The sequence below is a fragment of the Xenopus laevis genome, chromosome 9_10S (genome assembly GCF_017654675.1).
Source record: "Xenopus laevis strain J_2021 chromosome 9_10S, Xenopus_laevis_v10.1, whole genome shotgun sequence".
NCBI lineage: Eukaryota > Metazoa > Chordata > Amphibia > Anura > Pipidae > Xenopus > Xenopus laevis.
The window spans coordinates 52,257,430-52,277,940 of NC_054388.1; the positions used below are offsets into that span (position 1 = coordinate 52,257,430).

General features: G+C 40.7%; 1 protein-coding gene across 1 annotated transcript; it reads left to right on the top strand.

Annotated features, from left to right (window-relative positions):
* Positions 1-504: 504 nt before the first annotated feature.
* On the top strand, positions 505-17,883 carry arpc2.S (actin related protein 2/3 complex subunit 2 S homeolog). The gene is given in 10 exon segments (NM_001091573.1): positions 505-671; positions 5,048-5,082; positions 6,839-6,951; positions 11,234-11,279; positions 12,918-13,104; positions 13,242-13,335; positions 14,078-14,204; positions 14,284-14,384; positions 14,917-15,017; positions 17,502-17,883. Coding segments are annotated over 10 exon segments (903 nt in total). The 5' UTR covers positions 505-597; the 3' UTR covers positions 17,527-17,883.
* The last annotated feature ends 2,628 nt before the right edge of the window (positions 17,884-20,511 follow it).

Below are 20,511 nucleotides of genomic sequence, written 5' to 3' on the forward strand. Positions count from 1 at the left end.
TGAAAAATCTGTAAAACAAATAAAAAATGAAAAGCAATTGAAAAAAGTCTTTGTTTATAGTGAACAATCTCAAAACAACTAAACTGAAAAAAAGTGTTTGGAAAGTGAATAACTCCTTTAAGCAGCTGATCATTAAATACCACTTTCGAATTGGTCAACTAGACCTGTAAATTTTGCTGCTTTTATGCCATAACTCCGACCCATTGCCAGCACAGCGCAGTCATAACGCTGTATCTGCAAGAGTGAGATGGCCCGGCCGTTAGTTAGTGTAATTTCAGTCCCAGTGTGATTAATCGACGCAGAGGGCGGCCATGTTGCTGTACGGACTAGTGGGCCGTCATAAATTACTCCCTTTACGAGCAGAATAGTAACGGCCATATTAGTGTACGGAATGAAGCGCATCCTGGGGAGGAGTGGGCGGACTTGCTTGTGCAAATGAGGTTGCCATGTTTGTGTACGGAGGAAACTGCTGTGGGTGTCGCCATATTTCTATAAGGGAATAGGGAAGTGTTTCTGGGCAGGGAGCGGCGGCCTGTCACACACTGACACTGAGATACCTATCCGATTCTTTCCTGCTGTCCCCCGCCTGGAGCCGCCATGATCCTTCTGGAGGTTAATAACCGGATTATTGAGGAGATCCTCACTCTTAAGTTTGAGAATGCGGCGGCCGGGTGAGTGCAGGAGGGCGGAGGAGCCGGGGTTTGGGGAGAGGTTTAGGGTGTGGGTAAGCGGGTTAAGGTAAGGGTGGGTTAGGATACAGGGGGTTTGGGACAGTAAATGGGGAGGTGGGGTTATTTGGGGTCAGGTTGTGGGTAGAACAGAGGATCCAGGCATTGGGAGCACAAATTGATAGACAAGAAGTTTATAATGATGTCTATACCTGATTCCTAGTGTTTAGGGGCCCTTATATAAACACGAGCCACTGACCTCTAGTTATCCAGTGGGAGAGGATTAAAGCTAGGGGTACATACCGGTAATGGGGATAAGAGGGGTTGGCAGGGGGCAACAGGATACAATGGGATCTGCTAAAGGAAAGCAGGACAGGAGGTGCAGTGGTATAAGGCTGGGGGCAGTGGTGTAACTAGATATTACTGGGCCCCACAGAAAATTATTTTTCAGGCCCCCAAAATGTCTACAGGTTGACTAGTTTTATCATTACTTATTGAGATTTTATATGAATTAGGGCCTCATGGGGCTCCTACACCCCCCCCCTGCAGCCGCAGGGTCTGCTTCCTCTCTAGTTATGCCCCTGGCTGGGGGTATAAATGTGGGGTATATTTTAGGCTGGGGTGTAAGGGGGCAACATTTAATATTTATTGGCTTCAGGAAAATATGCTTGGGGCAGGGTGAATAAGGAGACCAGGTTAGTGTAATAGGGAAGTGGTTCTTGGGAACAATGTGGGGTTTGGGGGGGCAGGTTTATAGTGTGAGGATAGGGGCACAGGGGATGGATCTTGGTTGAAAGAGGGGCGATTGCTTGCTGTTCTAGAGGATAAAGAATAGGAAGGAGGTCTGGGGTAATAAGGAATTATGGGGTGCAAGGAAGGTGACATTGTGGTATTTAGGAGGGCAGGGGGTAGAAAAGGGCTGCAGGGGTTGTACATTGTGCTTTTCACTACTGCAATTAAACACACACACACACTCTGTTTTCAGTAAGTCTATGAAAATGACCTCCCATTTAGTGCGCACAGCTTGCGTATAAGTGAGGGTGGGTTTATTAGTCCCCCACCTATAGAACTATTACTATATGTGGCCCTCCAGCTGCTATGTTATGTTATGTGAATGGCCAATTCTAAGAAACTTTTCAATTGGTTTTCATTATTTATTTTTTATAGTTTTATAATTATTTGCCTTTTTCGTCTCACTCTTTCCAGCTTTCAAGTGGGCATCGCTGACCCATCTAAAAAGCAAATGCTCTGTAAGAGTACAAATGTATTGTTATTGCTAATATCTATTTCTCATCTTTCTAGTAAGGTTCGCTCCTATTCATATTCCAGTCTTTTATTCAAATTGCAGATTGCCTAAAATGTAAAGTGAAGAGCTGCTGAATAAAAAGCTAAATAACTCAAAGACCACAAAAAATAAAAAATGAAAACCAACTGCAAGTTGTCTCAGCATATCCCTCTCTACATCATACTTAAAGTTATCTCCAAGGTGAACAACCCCTTTAATATTATATATCGCCCAAAGGCCTGGGCCAGGTGCAGACTGAGCAACTCTGCTATAGATATCAGTGCTAAAAAGTTGCAGAATATTGATACGTTTACATTCAAACATATATCATTTTTTTTCTGACTTGAGGAGTTCCCCTCTCTCTGCTGTGGAATTATTTAAAGTGGCCCCTCGGGGCGAGGATGGGCGGGGGTGCCTGTTAAAATGAAACTTTATGCATTCTTGCTGCAGGCCAGCTCCTGTGCAGTCACATCCAAGTGCCCTCCTCCACCCCAACTGCAGGTACGAGGCTGTAGGATGTGGTAACATCACACTCCACAGTCTGCACTGAGGTCAGAGATGTGAGAATACAGAGCTGAGATATGATTCATTCCCCCTTCGCGCTCTCTCTCGCGCTATGTATATCTGCTATCAGCGTGGCCCCGCCCACAGAATTCTGGACATTTACACGACTTGCCATAAAAGGGGGGGCGGGGATAAACTTCCTCATCTTGGGTGCATCTCCGCGCCTGTACTAGCAGGTCCTATCAATAAAGAATTGTTAGAGTTGCAGTGCATGCTGGGACAAGCCCAGCTATACTGCTAACCAGTAAATTGCCTTTGTTTGGGGAGGGGTGTACCAGACTGGAGGCTTGCTGATTACTTATGTCAGTTACAAATATTTCTGTCATTGCAGCCTATAATGTCCTAATTATGAGTGATTCTCCATAGACATACAGCATCTATACACAGGCAGTTGCCTGTGCATGGGCCCAAAATGAAGACACTCCCCTTTCCTCCTGATCCGATCATTGCCCTCTTAGAAACCAGGGAATGATTTTGACCTTTTTGCCTAATACTTGTTTGGATTGGACATTTGATGGTCAAATGAGGTAGTAAAATCTCGGTTTATGTGTTAGGGTTTAGAGATTTGCTTTATCAGCACAGACCCAATACCTGATCTCCAATAATTTTTACTGCACCTCCAACCAGCTGCGTAACCCAGAAGTAATGGCATTTAAAGGGGAACTATTGCAATTAAAATGTAATATTAGCTTCAGCATACTGAAACCAGAAACTTTCTAAATACAATCAATTAACAATTCTGTACCGTTTCTGAAATAATCAAGTTTATCTTCACTATCCCCCTCTTAGAATCTTTCTCCTCATCCTGTCTTTATTCAGGAGTTGGGTGTCAGATGATTGATCCAATGTATCTTATAGGGGGGTCCTTTTGCCTAGAAGATGTATTAGAGCTTACTCTATTAAAATCACCAGAAATCTTGTCTTTACAAAAGCAAACATTTTTTACTAAAAACACTTGCAGAAACGTTAGTGTAAAGATAATTTTTAGCAAAGGCTTAGAACAGTCAGTGATGGTGTTTTTTTGTTTATTTCTAAACTACACTGTGTACATTGCAAATACAGGCATGAGACCTATTATCCAGAATGCTCGGGACCTGGTGCTTTCCGGATAACGGGCCTTTCTGTATTTTGGATCTTCACACCTTAAGACTTCTAGAAAATCATGTAAACATTAAATAAACCCAATAGGCTGGTTTTGCTTCCAATAAGCATTTAATTATATCTTTGTTTAGATCAAGTACAAGCTACTTTTTTATTACTATAGAAAAAAAGAAATTAGTTTTTAAAAATTTGAATTCGTTTATTATAATGGAGTCTATGGGAGAAGGCCTTTCGGTAATTCGGAACTTTCTGGATAACAGGTTTCCGGATAATGGTTCCCATACCTGTAATTAATTATATCGTTTGTTTTCTCTGATTCAGTGCTGTCTCCCGAGTTACTAACAAGACTTGGTTTTTCTTATATTTCTCCTGATTGGGTGCTAGTTGCAAATATGTCACATGAAAGTATTTTTAACAATACTAACTTTCTGAATTCATTTTGATCTACACATTGTTGAAACCCTTTTCACCATTCTGTTTAACCTACTTTTTGGAAGGCTAAGGGAGTCTCTCATATCAGGAGCCATTTCCGCTCACTATGTAATGTATTTGCCACTACAATTCGCCCTGTCTCTTTAGACTGTAGGATCTCAGATCATTGTTCTTGGAAGTCACTGTACCATTATATATAGTGTATACTGAAAACAATACAGATACAGGATCTGTTATCCAGAAATCCGTTATCATAAAAGCTCTGAATTGAGGAAAGGTTGTCTCCCGTAGACTCCATTATAATTAAATAATTCAAAATGTTCTCTGTAATAATAAAACAGTACCTTGTACTTGATCCCAGCTAAAATTTAATTAATACTTATTGGACGCAAAATTAGCCTATTGGGTTTAATGTTTACATGATTTTCTAGTGAACTTAAGGTATGGAGATCCAAATTACGGAAAGATCCCTTATCCGGAAAACCCTAGGTCCCAAGCATTCTTGATAACCGGTCCCATACTTATATATCATTTACTTTACATGCTAATGCAGGCTAATGGCACATGGGGAAGTTATGGTACAGGGTATTTAAGCTGGTACTTCCTATTGTTAACTAATGCTGCATGACCCCACAAGTACAGTCTGTTCTCATCCCAAAAATGCACATTAGAGCATTCTACTTTTTTTTTTTTAATCACAGCTTGCAGTGCAGCAGTAAAAAGTGACTGAAATTTATCAGAGCACAAATAACATGGATGTGCACAATTGGGAACGAAAAAAGGGCAGCCTCATGTCCTGTTTCAAAATTAAATATAAAATAATGTGTTTGCTCTTTTCAAAAGCAGATTCCAATGCTGGAGGAGTGCTCTTAAATTATGTGTTTTCTAATAAACTTGTTTTCTTGTGACAATACATTTAAACATAATTGCACTGATTCCCTATGCTTTGTCCTGCCTGTGGGTTTATTAATCTCATGTCTGTTTGTTTGTTCTACAGGAACAAGCCGGAGGTGGTGGAAGTGACTTTTGCAGGTAAATCCATTTCTGAACTCCATTATTTTCTACTGATCTAATGTGTATCTGGGTTCTTGGAATGTGTCAATATGGCATTACTATTTGAACTTAGTATTATGTAGCCAGTGACACTGGTGCAGGTCCCTGTTAAAGGAGAAGGAAAGGCTAAAATTAAGTAAGCTTTATCAGAAAGGTCTATATAAATACACCAGTAAACCCTCAAAGTAATGCTGCTCTGAGTCCTCTGTCAACAGAAACACTGCATTTCTTTCCTTCTATTGTGTACACATGGGCTTCTGTATCAGACTTCCTGTTTTCAGTTTAAACCTCCAGGGCAGGGCTTGAGCATGCTCAGTATACTCCTCTCCCCCTCCCTCCTTCCATCCGTGCTGTAATCTGAGCTCAGAGCTGTAAGTGAGCAGGGAGAGACTCAGGCAAGAAGTGATGTGACACCAAGGTTATATGGCAGCTTCTATCCTAAACAAACAGAGACAGTGTCTAGAGCGGTTTACTCAGGTATGGTAAATCATTCTGCAGAATAAATATAGCGTTCTAGTTTGCACTATTGTGGCTAATCTGCTGGCAATAAACTGTCTTGGAGCTTTCCTTCTCCTTTAAATGGTTCCCGGGGTCCCTGACTCCCAATGCGCACCATCTCCCAATTGTTTACATTTTTTGTAGACAATTAGGATTCTTTATACAGTGGCAGTATGTTGATTTCCAAATACCAGCCTTTGCCCAGCTAGCTGAAGCACATCTGTGTGCCACATGAGAGCACTTGCCTTTTGCTCTATCATTAACTGACTGTACATATCAGCCAAAGGAGATAATTTCCCCTTCAATGCCAACTCCCAGTATGAGAGAGAAGCTATGTTCTGCCCTCATACCGTACTGTGCAGTGACCATATGACAGCTCCCACCTACCTAGCATTAAGAGATGTCAATCTTTTAGAACATATATATACTACATCACTCTGTTAAAGGAACAGAACATGTTTTAAAGTAATTAAAATATGTACTGTTACTACTTTTGTTGCATTTAAAGAGATACTCAGAAAATAACCTTTTTCATATCCATCATAACATTATCTTTGAATGCTATTTATAATGTTGCCATAAAAGTATTTGCCTGACGCTTTTACATTACCTTTCTTTTTCCCATTTCTTTTCTTTATGAGGGGGCTGCCATATTTGTGCAGCAGTAGTCGGTTTGCATTAGAAACTCTTGACAGGTTGAGAAGGGAGAGTCAGGTTGGCAAAACAGTCAGGTTTAGGAACTTCAAGTAACAAATACTTACAAAAGCAGAACAGTCAGCAAAAAAGGTCAACATGACGTATAGGTAACTTTTAATGTACGGTAGATTAATAGTTTGAAAAGAGAATTTTTAGTGTCCGTATAACTTTCATGTTTTGATATTACTGTTCTGTTAAGGCAGGAATCCCCACTCTATGCTTCCAAAACTTTTCTCCAAGCCAAAGATTTATAAGCACCTACTTTGAGTACACTGGAAACAACATCAAAAGGGTATGGTGAGCAACATGTTCCTCATAAGACACTGGCTGGAGACCACTGCTTTAGGGTCAGGGCACACAGGCAGATTCGAGGAGATTAGTCGTCTGGTGACAAATCCCCTCTTCTACGTGGCGACTAATCTCCCTGAACTGTCTTCCCGCCGGCTAAAATTTAAATCACTATCATTTTTGCACTGCTGGTTTTAGGGCCATGGTTTTGATAGTACTTGCTTAAGTAACCTTAATTTACCTTGTTTTACAGATTTTGATGGTGTCCTGTATCATGTGTCCAACCCAAATGGAGACAAAGCAAAAGTCATGATCAGTATTTCCCTCAAATTCTACAAAGAGCTACAGGAGCATGGAGCTGATGAGGTGAGCAAATCTATCCATATGCCTAGTACCTGAGGTAGGAAACCTGTTACATTTTTTGGAACTCTGCTCCTCACTACATTTCTTCACTTGTCTCAGTGTACTTCCTGGCTGTCTCCTACACAACTCTCAGCTACTCCGTCTTTTCACACCATCCACATCTGCTGCCACCTCTCATCTTAAACCTTTCTTGCTCCACCTTACCTTTGGGATTCCATCCCTGAATTACTCAGTAAGGAGCTCTTTCTCTCAGTCTCTTCAAGAAAAAAATTAAGATTCTCCCTTTTCGAGCACTTGAACTTTAAGCTTGTCCTGGCATTTAAGAGACAATGCCTTACCTTGTGCACTTTTCCCCTCCAAATTGTGCCTGTATGTTTTCTACTCACTTAGGTTATAAGCTCTACAGGGCAGGAACCTTCTACCTACCGTCTCTCTTACCACATGGCATTTAAGCTCTGTGTCCTTATATAAGCTCTGTGTACTTTGTGTATATATTGTATTTACAATGTTACTTATCCTCCCTGTGTGTAGTTTTATATATTGTACTGCTTTGTGGGTCCTTACTGCACTTTACAAATAAAGTTATACGTACATATCCTGGGAATGGAGTCTAAAGGTACCTAGTTTTGACAGTGGCGGGGGTGTAACTGGGAGGGCTGAAAATTTATATATAATGGCCGGTTAATATGCTCTCCAACTGAGGTTTTCCAGATAACAGATCTTTCCCTAATTTATATCTCAATACCTTTAGGGTCAGGGCACACAGGCAGATTTGGGGAGATGAATAGCCCGGTGACAAATCTCCTCTTCTTCGGGGTGACTAATCACCCCAAACTGCCTTCCCACTGGCTAAAATGTAAATCGCAGGGGGGGTGGCACTCGGATCGATTCATTTTCTGAAGATGCCTCACGTGGAAACTTCAGACTACTTTGGAAAATGAATTGATCCGAGTGCCATCCCGCCGGCAATTTACATTTTAGCTGGCGGGGAGGCAGTTCGGGGAGATTAGTCGCCCTGAAGAAGAGGAGATTTGTCACCAGGCGATTAATCTCCCCGAATCTGCCTGTGTGCCCTGACCCTAAGTCTACTAGAAAATCATGTAAACATTAAATAAACCTATTAGACAGGTTCTTCTTCCAATAAGGATTCATTATATATTAGTTTAGAACAAGTACAAGGTACTGTTTTATTATTATTATTATTATTATTATTATTATTATTATTATTATTATTATTGAGAAAAAAGAAAATTGTTTTTAAAAATTTGGATTATTTTGGATAAAATGAAGCCTATTAGAGACAGCCTTTCATAATTCGGGGCTTTCTGGATAATGGATTTCCGGATAGCAGATCCCATAACTGTAATTAAAAAACTATAGAAACTAAATAATGAGGACCAATGGCCATTTATTTACATACTGAAAAAGCACCGCTTTAATATGATGTAAACTATCTGTTGCTTAAGTATTCATTTTGAGGGTATAGTTCAAACTTCAAACAACTCTCTGCATCTCCCTGAGAGTAAAGATGGTTAAGAGTGCTTAAAGGGGTTGTTCACCTTAAAACACCTAGATGTTTTCCGATAGATAACCAGAAATAATTACTTTTTCCAATTACTTTTTATTTTCTATGTGTCCCAGTTTTTCTAATATTGAAGTGTAAAGTGTCCTTTCACCTTCTAAAGCAGCTCGGGGGGGGGGTCGCCGACCCTGTAAACTGTTCTAAATTGATACCTTTAGTTGATACATTTCTTATCTTTGTCGCTGCTGAGCCGAATCTCTGGGTTTCATTACAGGCAGCTGTTAGATTTGATACAATAGTTACTAATACTCCAGAGATGCTGCTGAGAAATGTATCAACTAAATGTTGCAAAATTGTAACCGTTTAAAATCCGCACCTGAATTATTGAGCTGCGAGAGTGAAACTCCCACCAGAACATTCAACTTTAAACTAAGATTTTGGAAAAACGTTAAAAAATAAAACAATTGAAAAAAGTCTTTATTTCTGGGGAACTATCTGAAAACAGCTGAACTGAGAAAAGTGTTTGGAAGGTGAACAACCCTTTAAGATCAACATCACCTGAGGTGCAACAAATTGCCCACGGGCCATACCTGCCTCCATCTGGATAGATAAGTTCCTACCAATGGCCTGATCCTTTGTTCAAAAGCTGGCATTCTGAAATCGTAACAGTTGTACATAGCGTTGCCACCTTTTCTAGAAAAAAATACCGGCCTTCCTATATATCTATCTTTTTTTCCCTATTAATAACATTGGGGTCGGCCATCATTTTTACTGGCCAGACTAGTAAAACACCTGCCAAGGCCAGGGCCAGTATTACAAATTTATCGGCAATGTAACTGCTGGCAAATTTGTAATACCACTAAAAAAGGCCCTTGGCCGGCCCCCAATCTGATCAAAACATACTCTTTTTGCTGCCTTCAGTCCATCGTGCCGTGGCTCCACCCCCTTTGATGCCATGATCCGCCCCCTTTGTCATTACGGCCCACCCCTTTTGTTCCCGCGCCCACCACTGGCCGGAGAAAATTTAGTTAAATGGTGCCAACCCTAAATATGCCCATACTGGTTATTGTCTCATTCTGGTGACGTATATTCGATTTTTATGGGTAACCAGTATGTCCACGCTCTTATCTGCTGTGCAGCAGAGTTGGCGCTTCACCACCGTTATATGTAGGATTATAAGAATCGCATACACAGGAGGGGATGTTATAACTACACTTCAGACTTGTTTGTTGCTTTGCTAAAGGCTAGGGCCTAACTGTGTTACATTTACTTCTGCTTAGGTTTGTATAAGACTGAGGTGTATTGCACTGAGGGTGTTTCCTCTGCGTTTTATTAGTGGATGTGTTGGTGGGGGGGGGGTGTAGGGCCTTTTATGGAAGAAAACAAAGAGGCTTCTCTATTGCCGGCTGCTTACACAGCAATGTGGTGTGAGAGCAGGAAGTGTGTCAGACATCCTGAGTTACTGTGCTTGCCTGCATCACATTATCATCCCATTCTGCTCAGCATAAACACCAACACCGCAGGAATGTTCTCTGGAACCTTACATTACCCCAACCCAGCTCCACTGCTCACACGATAACGGCCTTCTCTGGCATGGGCACTTCTATACACACACGTGTGCAGAGATCTACTGGAGTCCCTGTCTAGCTGAGCTGTTTTTGTGACATGGTCCTACATCTAGTGACCTGGAAATATCCAGATTAAAAATGAGGGAAAACTGATTTATAACTGAGTGGAGATTGTGTCTTAAAGAGGTAGAGAGTTCTTTTGAGTATGGTGTGCATAATCTGTATTCTAATCTTAACCTTATTCGGATTAAAAGGCTATATTTTTAGATGGTTGGTGGGTTGGCTTGCCTTAAAGGAGAACTCAACCCCCCCCCCACAAATAGAAACCCCTACCCAGTACCCTACATAGTCGCCCCTCCCTGCTCTCCCCCCACATAGGTGATAACATCTATAAATGCCCCTAATCCTATACTCTCCTTTAAGAGTAAATTAAGCGCAGCGGAGCTCGTGGGTGCCATCATACGGCTCTTCGGATGTCTCTGGGATGTGAGTGCCTTATTGGTGCATGTGCAGTTGGAGCAGTCTTCTGGTTCATAGCAACTACAGTGCATGTAATATTGAGTGTTTTGCCCGCCATGTTGCATCAGAGTGAATATTAAAATCACTAGTGTGTTATCATGAGTTGGGGGCAGGGGGAACTGTTTACATCAGCCTCAAGCAGCTCCAATATATTATTGCATATCCTGAAGTGTGTGAAAAGAATGCTGAGAAAAAAGCAACCCAGACACAGAGAGAACATGAAAAAAATCCTTTCAGATAGTGCCCTGGCTAGAACTGAACTCAGGAACCCAGTGCTGCAAGGCAGAAGTAGTAGCCACTGAACCATATGCTGCTGTGGGTTGTAAATGAACAAAAAATAACTTAAAATATTCCATCAGGAAAAGAGTCATAGTAGCCATATATTGACTGATCCTCCAATAAGCCACTGGGCTGAACAGGCTGTAGCCATGCATGTCCTCTTTTCAGTTTCTCGTCTGCTGATGTATCTTGTCACTGATGTACATGCCCAGATCCTGAGCAAACATGACAATCTTTAATGACAATTTAGTGTAAATGTTTATGGATAGTTTCCCTATAACAAAATAGCAGCTGTGGATACGATTACTTTGTGGTTTAGCTGAAATCTTGAATAAAGTGATGTTTCCAAATGCTCTGGCTAAGGTTTATAATTTTTTTTCTCTTCATCTCTTTACAGGTTTTGAAGAATGTTTATGGGAATTTTCTTGTGGCCCCCGAGTCCGGTAAGTGTGGCCCCCCTTAAACTATTGTATTCTTCGAATTCCTTAAATTTGCCGAATGCAAGTGCCTGGCCGAACTGAATCCAAATCACGTGACTTTTCATCACACAAACAAGGATGTAAAAAAAATGTTAGCATTGTGCTACGTGTATGCTTCTTTCCTCCACATTTCCCTAATTTACATCTGCAAATTGGGATTGGGTTCGGAATTTGGACAAATCTTTCACAAAAGATTCAGCTGAATCCTCAAATAGTGGATCCAGTACATCTTTATATAAATGCAGCATGAATAAAACTGTTGTGCAAGTTATTTAAGAAATTCATGCCACTCTAATACTCTTTTTTTTATAAATGAAAAAAGTCTCAATTTGCTCTCAGTAGATAATTTTAAAAAAAAATGTCATTACATTTTATTCAACCAATTAATTTCTGTTAATCACCTTTACCAAACCCAAAGTCAATTCATTATTAATAACAATTGATGTATTATTTTAAGTTAATCCATATGCTGCAAATGATTTTAATTTAAGATATGCATATTCAGAAATTAATTCTAGTATTTTATGTATAAAATTAATTCATTTATTGAACCACATTTTAAGTTAATAAATACGCTTCACGCTAATTCAATTGCTTCCATGCACAGTGAATCATTAATTATAGCATTTCATATAATGAATTGATTAGACCGCGTTAGATGTAAATAGTTCATTAGACCATCCAATAAAAAGAAATTCATTTTGATGAATCATGAAAACAGTCCAGTATCAAAAAATTGATTGTAGAAAAGTTTCTGTTAAAAATAAAAATAGAAAGGAGAGGTTATAAAGTGCCCAGTGCTGATTTAAGTCGTTATTTCAAAAACTTCCTTGACTAATGGCCACAAGCCCAAGGTTGGGAGCTGCAGTATTGCAAAGTTAATTTTGCCTTGGGCGATAATTGTGTGTCCGTGATTTAGATCCAAAGTCAGTGGGATGCTAATCACATTGCCGAATCCACATGCTATAAATCCCCTACTGAGTGTGGTCGCATTCATTCAAGCTTGCCGCATAGCCCCATTGTGATATGGGTCAAACTTAAATCCGCGTCTTGTTTCCTTAAAGGGGATATTTCCCCATAGTGAAATGTGCAGTATTAAGGGTTATACATCATCGCTCCTCCGGATCCGCATTCATCTAGAAGCCTCAGTATTGCGTTAGCCAATCGGGTTTGCAGAAAGGGGAGAATTAGCGTTACTCGCAGCACCTCAGCATATCCGACAGGCAACTTTCTTTCACTCCTCCATAGCACGCCGACATACGTTATTGATATCACCCTGTTTGTCATTGTCCTAAATTCATGTACAAACAGGTCAGTGGTAGGCAAATGTAGCACCTATGGTTGTCTCTTGCGAGGGTATATCTCATACATTACGATGTAAGGATGAACTCAATAAGAAGTCACTGGGAATGTGATCATTGAATGTAGTGGAGAAGTCATACATTTTGGCAGATTTACAGATACAAATGTTAATCCCACTAGGGATTCTATTCTTGGGCAGCCCTAAAGCAAACAGACCCCACTATTTACTGTACAGACTGATACAATTCTGTAATTGTCGTTCTTACCATGCATTTATGAATCAGCCTTTTCTCTCTGCAGGTTATAACGTTTCTTTGCTTTATGACCTGGAGGCTCTGCCTTCCAACAAGGATTCCGTCATCCACCAGGCCGGCATGCTGAAGCGCAACTGCTTCGCCTCCGTGTTTGAGAAATACTTCAAGTTCCAGGAGGAGGGAAAAGAAGGAGAGAAGAGAGCTGTAATCCACTATAGGGAAGATGAAACCATGTAAGTGCAATGGGTTGTCCACAATTCACATTTTTATTTGAGCATTCCTTTTGAAGACCAATGGAAAAGACAGAGACACCGTTAAATGTGTAATAGTAATGTCAGTATCACCAACTCCTGCCCTTTTTATCTCACAGGTACGTAGAAGCGAAGAAGGACCGGGTGACAGTTGTGTTCAGTACAGTCTTTAAAGATGACGATGATGTGGTTATTGGGAAGGTTTTCATGCAGGTCAGTGTGTTGATTATATAAATGCTATTGTTTTGCGCTTTATAGGTGATGGTGCTGTAATAACATTTAAAGGGGAAGGAAAGTCGTTAACTACTTGGGGGTGCCAAATGTTATGCACCCCCAAGTGAATCTATTTACTTACCTGAAACTCTGGGCCGGTGCTCCTATCAGCAGAAAACTGCGCTGGCTCGTGGTTATTCCAGTGAGCACCACGGAGCGCTTCTTTTCTGGCTTCTTGTGGCTTCTCTCAGCTGCGCATGCGCATTAGAGTGAAAAGCCGAACTTTAACTAAAAATTTGGCTTTTTCATTCTACTGCACATGCGTCTGCCCCGGGAAATTTGAAGACAGAAGAAGCCGGAAGAGAATCACTCTGTGGTGCTCACTGGTATAACCCCGGGCCGATGCAGTTTTCTGCTGATAGGAACACCGGCCCAGGTTTTCAGGTAAGCAAATACATTCACTTGGGGATACCTAACATTTGGCACCCCCGAGTGGTTAACGACTTTCCTTCTCCTTTAACTTCTACTTAGCCAAATTCAAGACTCAAGTTCTCTTGTTATTCCTGGGTTGTTCCTTCCCACTGTTCAGGTTGGGGTGAACAGTGCTTGATCTCTGCAGGTATTTTAAAACGTTTTCACCCTGCTGTGATCAGAGATCTTATTGGTCCACATATTGCTTTATTGTTAGTGTGTGCAGGCCCTCTACAGTGGTTGCCAGTCTCACTGATTCCTTTCTATGCAGGAGTTTAAGGAAGGGCGGCGTGCCAGTCACACAGCTCCTCAGGTCCTCTTCAGCCACCGGGAGCCACCCCTTGAGCTCAAAGACACAGATGCAGCGGTGGGGGACAACATTGGATATATCACCTTTGGTAGGTTTGCTGCCAAGAGCAGGACAAAATGGCTCATTCTTTCATGTCCTTACCTGTTCCTGTGTTATTCCCTCCATAGTGCTCTTTCCTCGTCACACCAGTGCCAATGCACGAGACAACACCATCAATCTTATCCACACATTCCGGGATTACTTGCACTATCACATCAAGTGTTCCAAGGTAAGTGTGGGATCTGCCCTTCTCCTGGAATTTGAAGGGACTTCACTTAAGGTCTGTTTCACACATAGATTTGTGGCTGCTACATGAAGCTGGCTTGATACAGTTCTTATTGTTTGCTGTGGAGCAGACTATTTGCTATGGGCAGGGCCACCATCAGTCATTTTTATAACTTGTGTGTGTGGGGGGGTTACCTTTTTTAACGCTGATATTTGTGCGGTCATTTAACTGTGATGTGGAGTGGATGGGATCTGGGGTGGGGCTTGGGGGCCGGGATGGGCAGGGCCCAGGGGGGCCCAAAATTTTTATTGTATAGGGCCCCATGATTTCTAACGGCGGCCCTGGCTATGGGTCTGTAATAAACAATGGGGCATATTTCTAGCCATCTGCAAATGTAACGTTTTGGTGCTCTTTAAGCTATGAGAGTGAGAGACAAGTAAGCTTAAATGAGACACCCATGACTGATAAACTTTTAAGTACATACTGTAATTGTATACAATCTCTACAACTCATGTGCTGTATCGCTCTTCCCCAGGCATACATCCACACTCGCATGAGGGCGAAAACATCCGACTTCCTTAAGGTTCTGAATCGCGCCCGCCCAGACGCAGAGAAGAAAGAAATGAAAACTATAACGTGAGTGTGGGAAAAATTGCTTTTGGGGTAGCACTAAGTGGTACCAGTTACTGTCCCTTCTGCTTTCCCCAAGTGATTGCTCACATCACATGAACTATAAATGCAGACTAATTGCCTAATATAAGGAGCAGTTGCACTTCAAAACTTTCTTTAAGATTTTAAGGCTTTAAGAAATCTGGCCTGACCTCCTTCCCCACTGTAGCTTTTCACTTGTATCCGTTTAATATTCTGGAAATCTCCGTCTTTTTCTAGTTCCAAGTCTTCCTACTTCTTTTTGGGAATTCTCCCCAGTCTTGCCCTGATCTTTCACTATTGCCTCTTCCTGGGGTAGCTGTGTGTTAACATACCTGTAGGTCCCTTTCCCTTTAACTAATATTCTTTTGCCAGAATTATATACTATTTGTGTAGAATTTTGTACAGTTTTTCCCTAATAATCACATTTAGCGAGGTATGTGCCATTTTTGTTAACCAACAAACACAAAGTAGTGCTACACACACACTCGCACCGCTTTTTGTAGCGTTGGGTGCCGTCTGTGACTCTGTCTGCCCAGGTCTTATTAGTGTACAATAAATTATTTCAGCAGCACTCCGATTATGGTGAAAAAAATTGTAGCTCTATTCGTGCCTCAAGCTAAGCAACGTTTCGAGCTGGATAAGGGGCTGGAAAAGCTTGAAACGTCGCTTAGCTTGAGGCACGAATAAAGCTACAATCATGCAATCTTTGCCCCCCCCCATGCATTTCTCTTATCCATGAAACACACTTGCAGAAACAATCATTGTGCCTCTGGTGGGCCCTAAGGTAGTGCAGGCCCAGGTGCAATTAGGGTTGCCACCTGGCCAGTATTTTACCGGCCCGGCCGGTAAAAATGATCGCTGATCCCAATGTTATTAATAGGAGAAAAAGGTAAATATATGGGAAGGCCGGAATTTTTTTCCAGAAAAGGTGGCAACTTTATGTGCGATCACTGCACCCCCAATAATTGTGCCACTGAATTTACTGTCTTCAATTGTGTAAGAGGATCTTTGACTATCACTAGTTGCATACACTGATACTTATGTGGTGTGTTTGTTCTTTAATATCCTTTTGACAATTATGAAGCATTTCCTGGGGTCCCTGATCACTGTTTCTTTGACAAAAGGGGTCATTTTCCTCTTCAGATTTGCCACACCTCTGAGGCATAGTCGGCACCCAAAATTTGTGTTATTTGCCTTTCACAAAATAGGTTTCCTGCAAATAGTTATATATCCACCCAGTTACTTGTATTAATCAGCTGTCAGCCTGATAGGGATAGTAATTAGGTAGCCTACAGTGTGTTGTTTCACCGTACATTCCATGAAAACGAATTCAGTGGTCCCTGTCTTCCAAATAATGAGGACAAAAATGTGTCCGTAACAGAGGAGGTGTTTTATGGGAGGCAGGTTCAGTAGATTTCCCCCGTTGTCTTGATGTGAGATGTTGCTCAGGGGCAATCCAGTCAGAGTTATAGTATCTAATCTGAGCTGAAAACATTGGCTTCATGAATGAAGGGGTGGGGAATAGTGTATGCAAGAGAGCTCATACAATATGGAGCAGATAAGAAAACCGCCTGTAAAAAATCTGGACTTTGGCTCCCATACAAGCATTTTCACCCACAGAAAGAGATGCAGTAGTAAAACAGTTACAGGTCTGAAGGTAACACATTCCTATTTAATCTTACTTTTTTTTTTTTTAAATGTTTACATTTAAAAAACACTGCAAAACTTTGCCTTTATATGGTCAAAAAACCTCTCCGTGACTTCTAATATGCTTATAATTTACAGCAGGGGTACATTATCCCTTATAATCCATGAGTGATACCCAGAGTTCCCTGTATAACTCAGCCTGCAGCCTTGTGTCTTTATATGATCACAGAACCTCTCTGTTTCTTCTAATATCCTTATTATTTACAGTAGGGAGTATCTAATCCCTTATAATACATGAGTGATAATCGGAGTCCACTGTAACCTGCTGCCTTGTGCCTTTATATGGTCACAGATCTTCTCAGTGACTTCTAATATCTTTATAATTGACAGTAGGGTGTGCATAATCGATTATAATATATGGGTAACACTCCATTTTCCCTGTATAACTCAGCCTGCAGCCTTGTGCCTTTAAATGGTCAAAACTTACCATTGTCCTTATAATATGCATCCTTTTTGCTGTTGGTGGGTACAGGGTGTAGTAGGAGGAGGAAAGATCTCTGTTTGGGTAGTACTAATATGAAGAACAGATAATACAATAAATAATTTAGATTGTTAAATCTGCCATCTTGATTTGCTGTCCCCTTACACTTCTTAAGTGCTGTGACAGGATAGTCACCCCTATGTGCACCACCCTTTTTATATCCCTGTCTGCTATAAATTTGCCCATTCTAAATTGCACAGCAAGGGTTTAATGAACCCCAAATATGGCCTTAATACACTGAGCTCCTCTGAACTAAATGTTCCTGTTTGTTTTCCTTGCAGGGGAAAAACATTTGCCGCTCGCTGATCATCTGCAGTCCCGCCATGGGCAGACTAGTGAATTGGTGTCTGATTCAGTTCTCTTGTCCCCTGGCACAGAATTATATGGAATGGATACAATATGTTGTGCATTTGAGGTGCAACTCTGTAAATTCCAGTTATTTGAATCTGCGCTTTTTGCCATGACAGAAACAAAAAAGGTAAAAATAAAAAAAAACCTCTTTGTCATCGCCACTGTTTAGCCCCACCTCTTTCATGTTTTGCTTCTGAATCTCCATGTTTTGTTACTGAACATGCAGAATCCTGATGCGTGCGTCACGTGGATGAACTGAACCGTTATGATCATGTATTTTGGGATTGTTGATAATAAATCTTTCTAGCCTAATCCTGGCTCTGGTTATTTCATATGGTTATCCAGGTTCATATTGCAGTGATACTATAGGCAGGTCCTGTTTCAGGATGAGCAGTTTATCCGCTTAAAGGGTTTGTGAAAAGGGTAATTAAAATATACCACTTCTGAGCACTTCAGTGATTTTATAGTGCATTATACTCTTTTAAATATAGAAGGAATGGGCTTAAAATGTAGAGTTTTGGGTTGATTTATTGAAAATGTAAGCAAAAACCCTAGTAGTACTGCCCATCTGTTAAACTTGCTGCTGCCTCCTATACCAGGCTGTGCAGGGGAACTGGTGGCACTCTGCATACTACACTGTATGATAGGAACCAATCAGCAGCTATAAAAAGTGTATTGACTGTATGCAGTGAAATTTTCCCTTCATTTACTGCTGTGGATAGGAATTGTCAGACTGTCCCTAACTGCTCTGCAGGGAAACAACATACTTATGAACAGCAGCGGGAGCCCTCGCCTTATTTCCCAGCCATGCAGAACTCAAGCAGCTTTGTTTATTTCCCTGTTGAGCAGTCATTGACTTGTCGAGTTTTGGATTTTATTTTTACCTTTATGGTTTCCAACTCCAGCTGCAGGGACAAAGATCATGGAGCCAGATTTAACATATAAACTGGGATTCTATTTGGAGGATTATTTTGATGTAGCCGCTGGTTCTGCAGAGTTACAAAAACGATAAAATCCACATTAGATTACATGACAACACAGGAGTCTGTGTTTCTGATTATTAATCAGTCTTGCTGTATCCACTTCTGGCAGATATTATTTGACTTGTGCTGTTTTGATAACTCATCCCTAAGCTTAGCCTCCCTACTGAAGCCCAGTCCACAATGAGCATGTGCATGGTCTTGGTCTTGCAAATACATTTAACAAAGTTAAACAATTTTGAAAGCATAAATCATTTGTTTGATTAGGCTTGTGGTGCAGTAAATTTATGTTTAGTACAAAATACAGCATTTCTAGCCTTATTCTATTTTAGACTTTACGTCCCCTTTAAGAGCTTATATGAATGTGAATCTGGCAGAAGAAATTCTGTTTCTAATACTTTAGTTGATTTTGAAGTGTATTTATCAACTATTATACAGTTATGTGCCAGGTTCAATTCACAAATAAGTTGTTTTAGGTTTATATAGTTTAGCTTTGGCTTAGAATTACCAAAGGGTGTGGTTTATATTTTGACCTTTAGTAGTGATAAAATGCCTTGTCTATGGAAAAAGACATTAGGAACAGTAACACCAAAAAATGAAAGTGTTTTAAAGGAATGACAATATAATGTAGTGTTGGCCTGCACTGGTAAAGCTGTTTATTTGCTTCAGAAACTCGACTATAGTTTATATAAACAAGCTGCTGTGTAGCCATGGGGGCAGCCATTCAAAGCTGCAGGAATAAAAGGAGAAAAGCCACAGGCTACATAGCACATAACAGATAAGCTCTGTCCAATACAATGGTGTTTTATCTGCTATGTATCCTACTGTGCTTTTGGCTCGAACCCAATGCGCATGCGCAGCCACAAGAAGAAAGAAGAAGCCGGAAGAGGAGCGCTCTGTGATGCTCACTGGATTATGAACAACTGTATATACTTTAATAAACAACTGTTTATACCACAATATTTTCCTGCTTAGTACAGGGGAATACCTACTATATGCTGCCATCATTTTATGGTATCTCTCAGGCCATGAGTGTAGGAGCTGTTCCTGATGAATTAGGATTTTTTTTTTTAATAAGGAACTGGTTTACATGAAACCCAGACAAATTAGTCTGGCGTCCATAAAAGCAAATTACACTTAAGCAAATTACGTATTTGAATACACTCAAAGTGAATATAATATCCCCAATCTCTGCTGTTCAGCTGAGTGATGAATCTTTTGCACCAATGTCCTTTTCACTTCGCTTAGAGCCTTATTTATTAAATGCTGGATTTTAGTGGGTTTAGGTCCAAATATAAAAGTTTTTAGGACAGTTCCTAGCCTAGAAAAAATCTGAAAACCTCTAAACTTTCAAACTGATTTAAAGCGGTCCAATAGGATCAGCACCAGGGGCGTAACTACAGAGGAAGCAGACCCAGCGGTTGCAGGGGGGCCCAGGCAGTATAGGGGCCCCATGAGGACCTAATTCATATACAATTTCAATAAATATTGGTCAAACAGGTCAATCTCTAGACATTTTGAGGGCTGAAATATCTAGTTACTCCACTGATCAGCACAGCTTTCATTGACTTCCATAGCACCTCAACAACTTTACTTACCAAAGTTTTGCCTTAGATGTTTTTTTTTTTATTAAAAGATTGCCTTAGAGGTTTTAATGGTTTTTTTTTAATGGATCTCAAATTTTTAGAGCTTTTTAGAAACGTAGCAAAACCACAAGTTTTTTGAGATTCATGGAAAAAAAATCGCTATTTGATTGTTAGTAAAGGGGCCCCCTATTGTCCCTCCCCCTATAATCACGGTTCTGTTCATGGAACATTTATTCACCTTTAGCTGTCCATATGTACTCAAACCTGCTTACATAGTATCACTGTCTGTTACGTAATACAGCAGTGAATAATGTGTACAGAAAAAGGATCACCTTTGGACCGGAACAAGCAGGAGTCCTATCAAGACTGCAGTA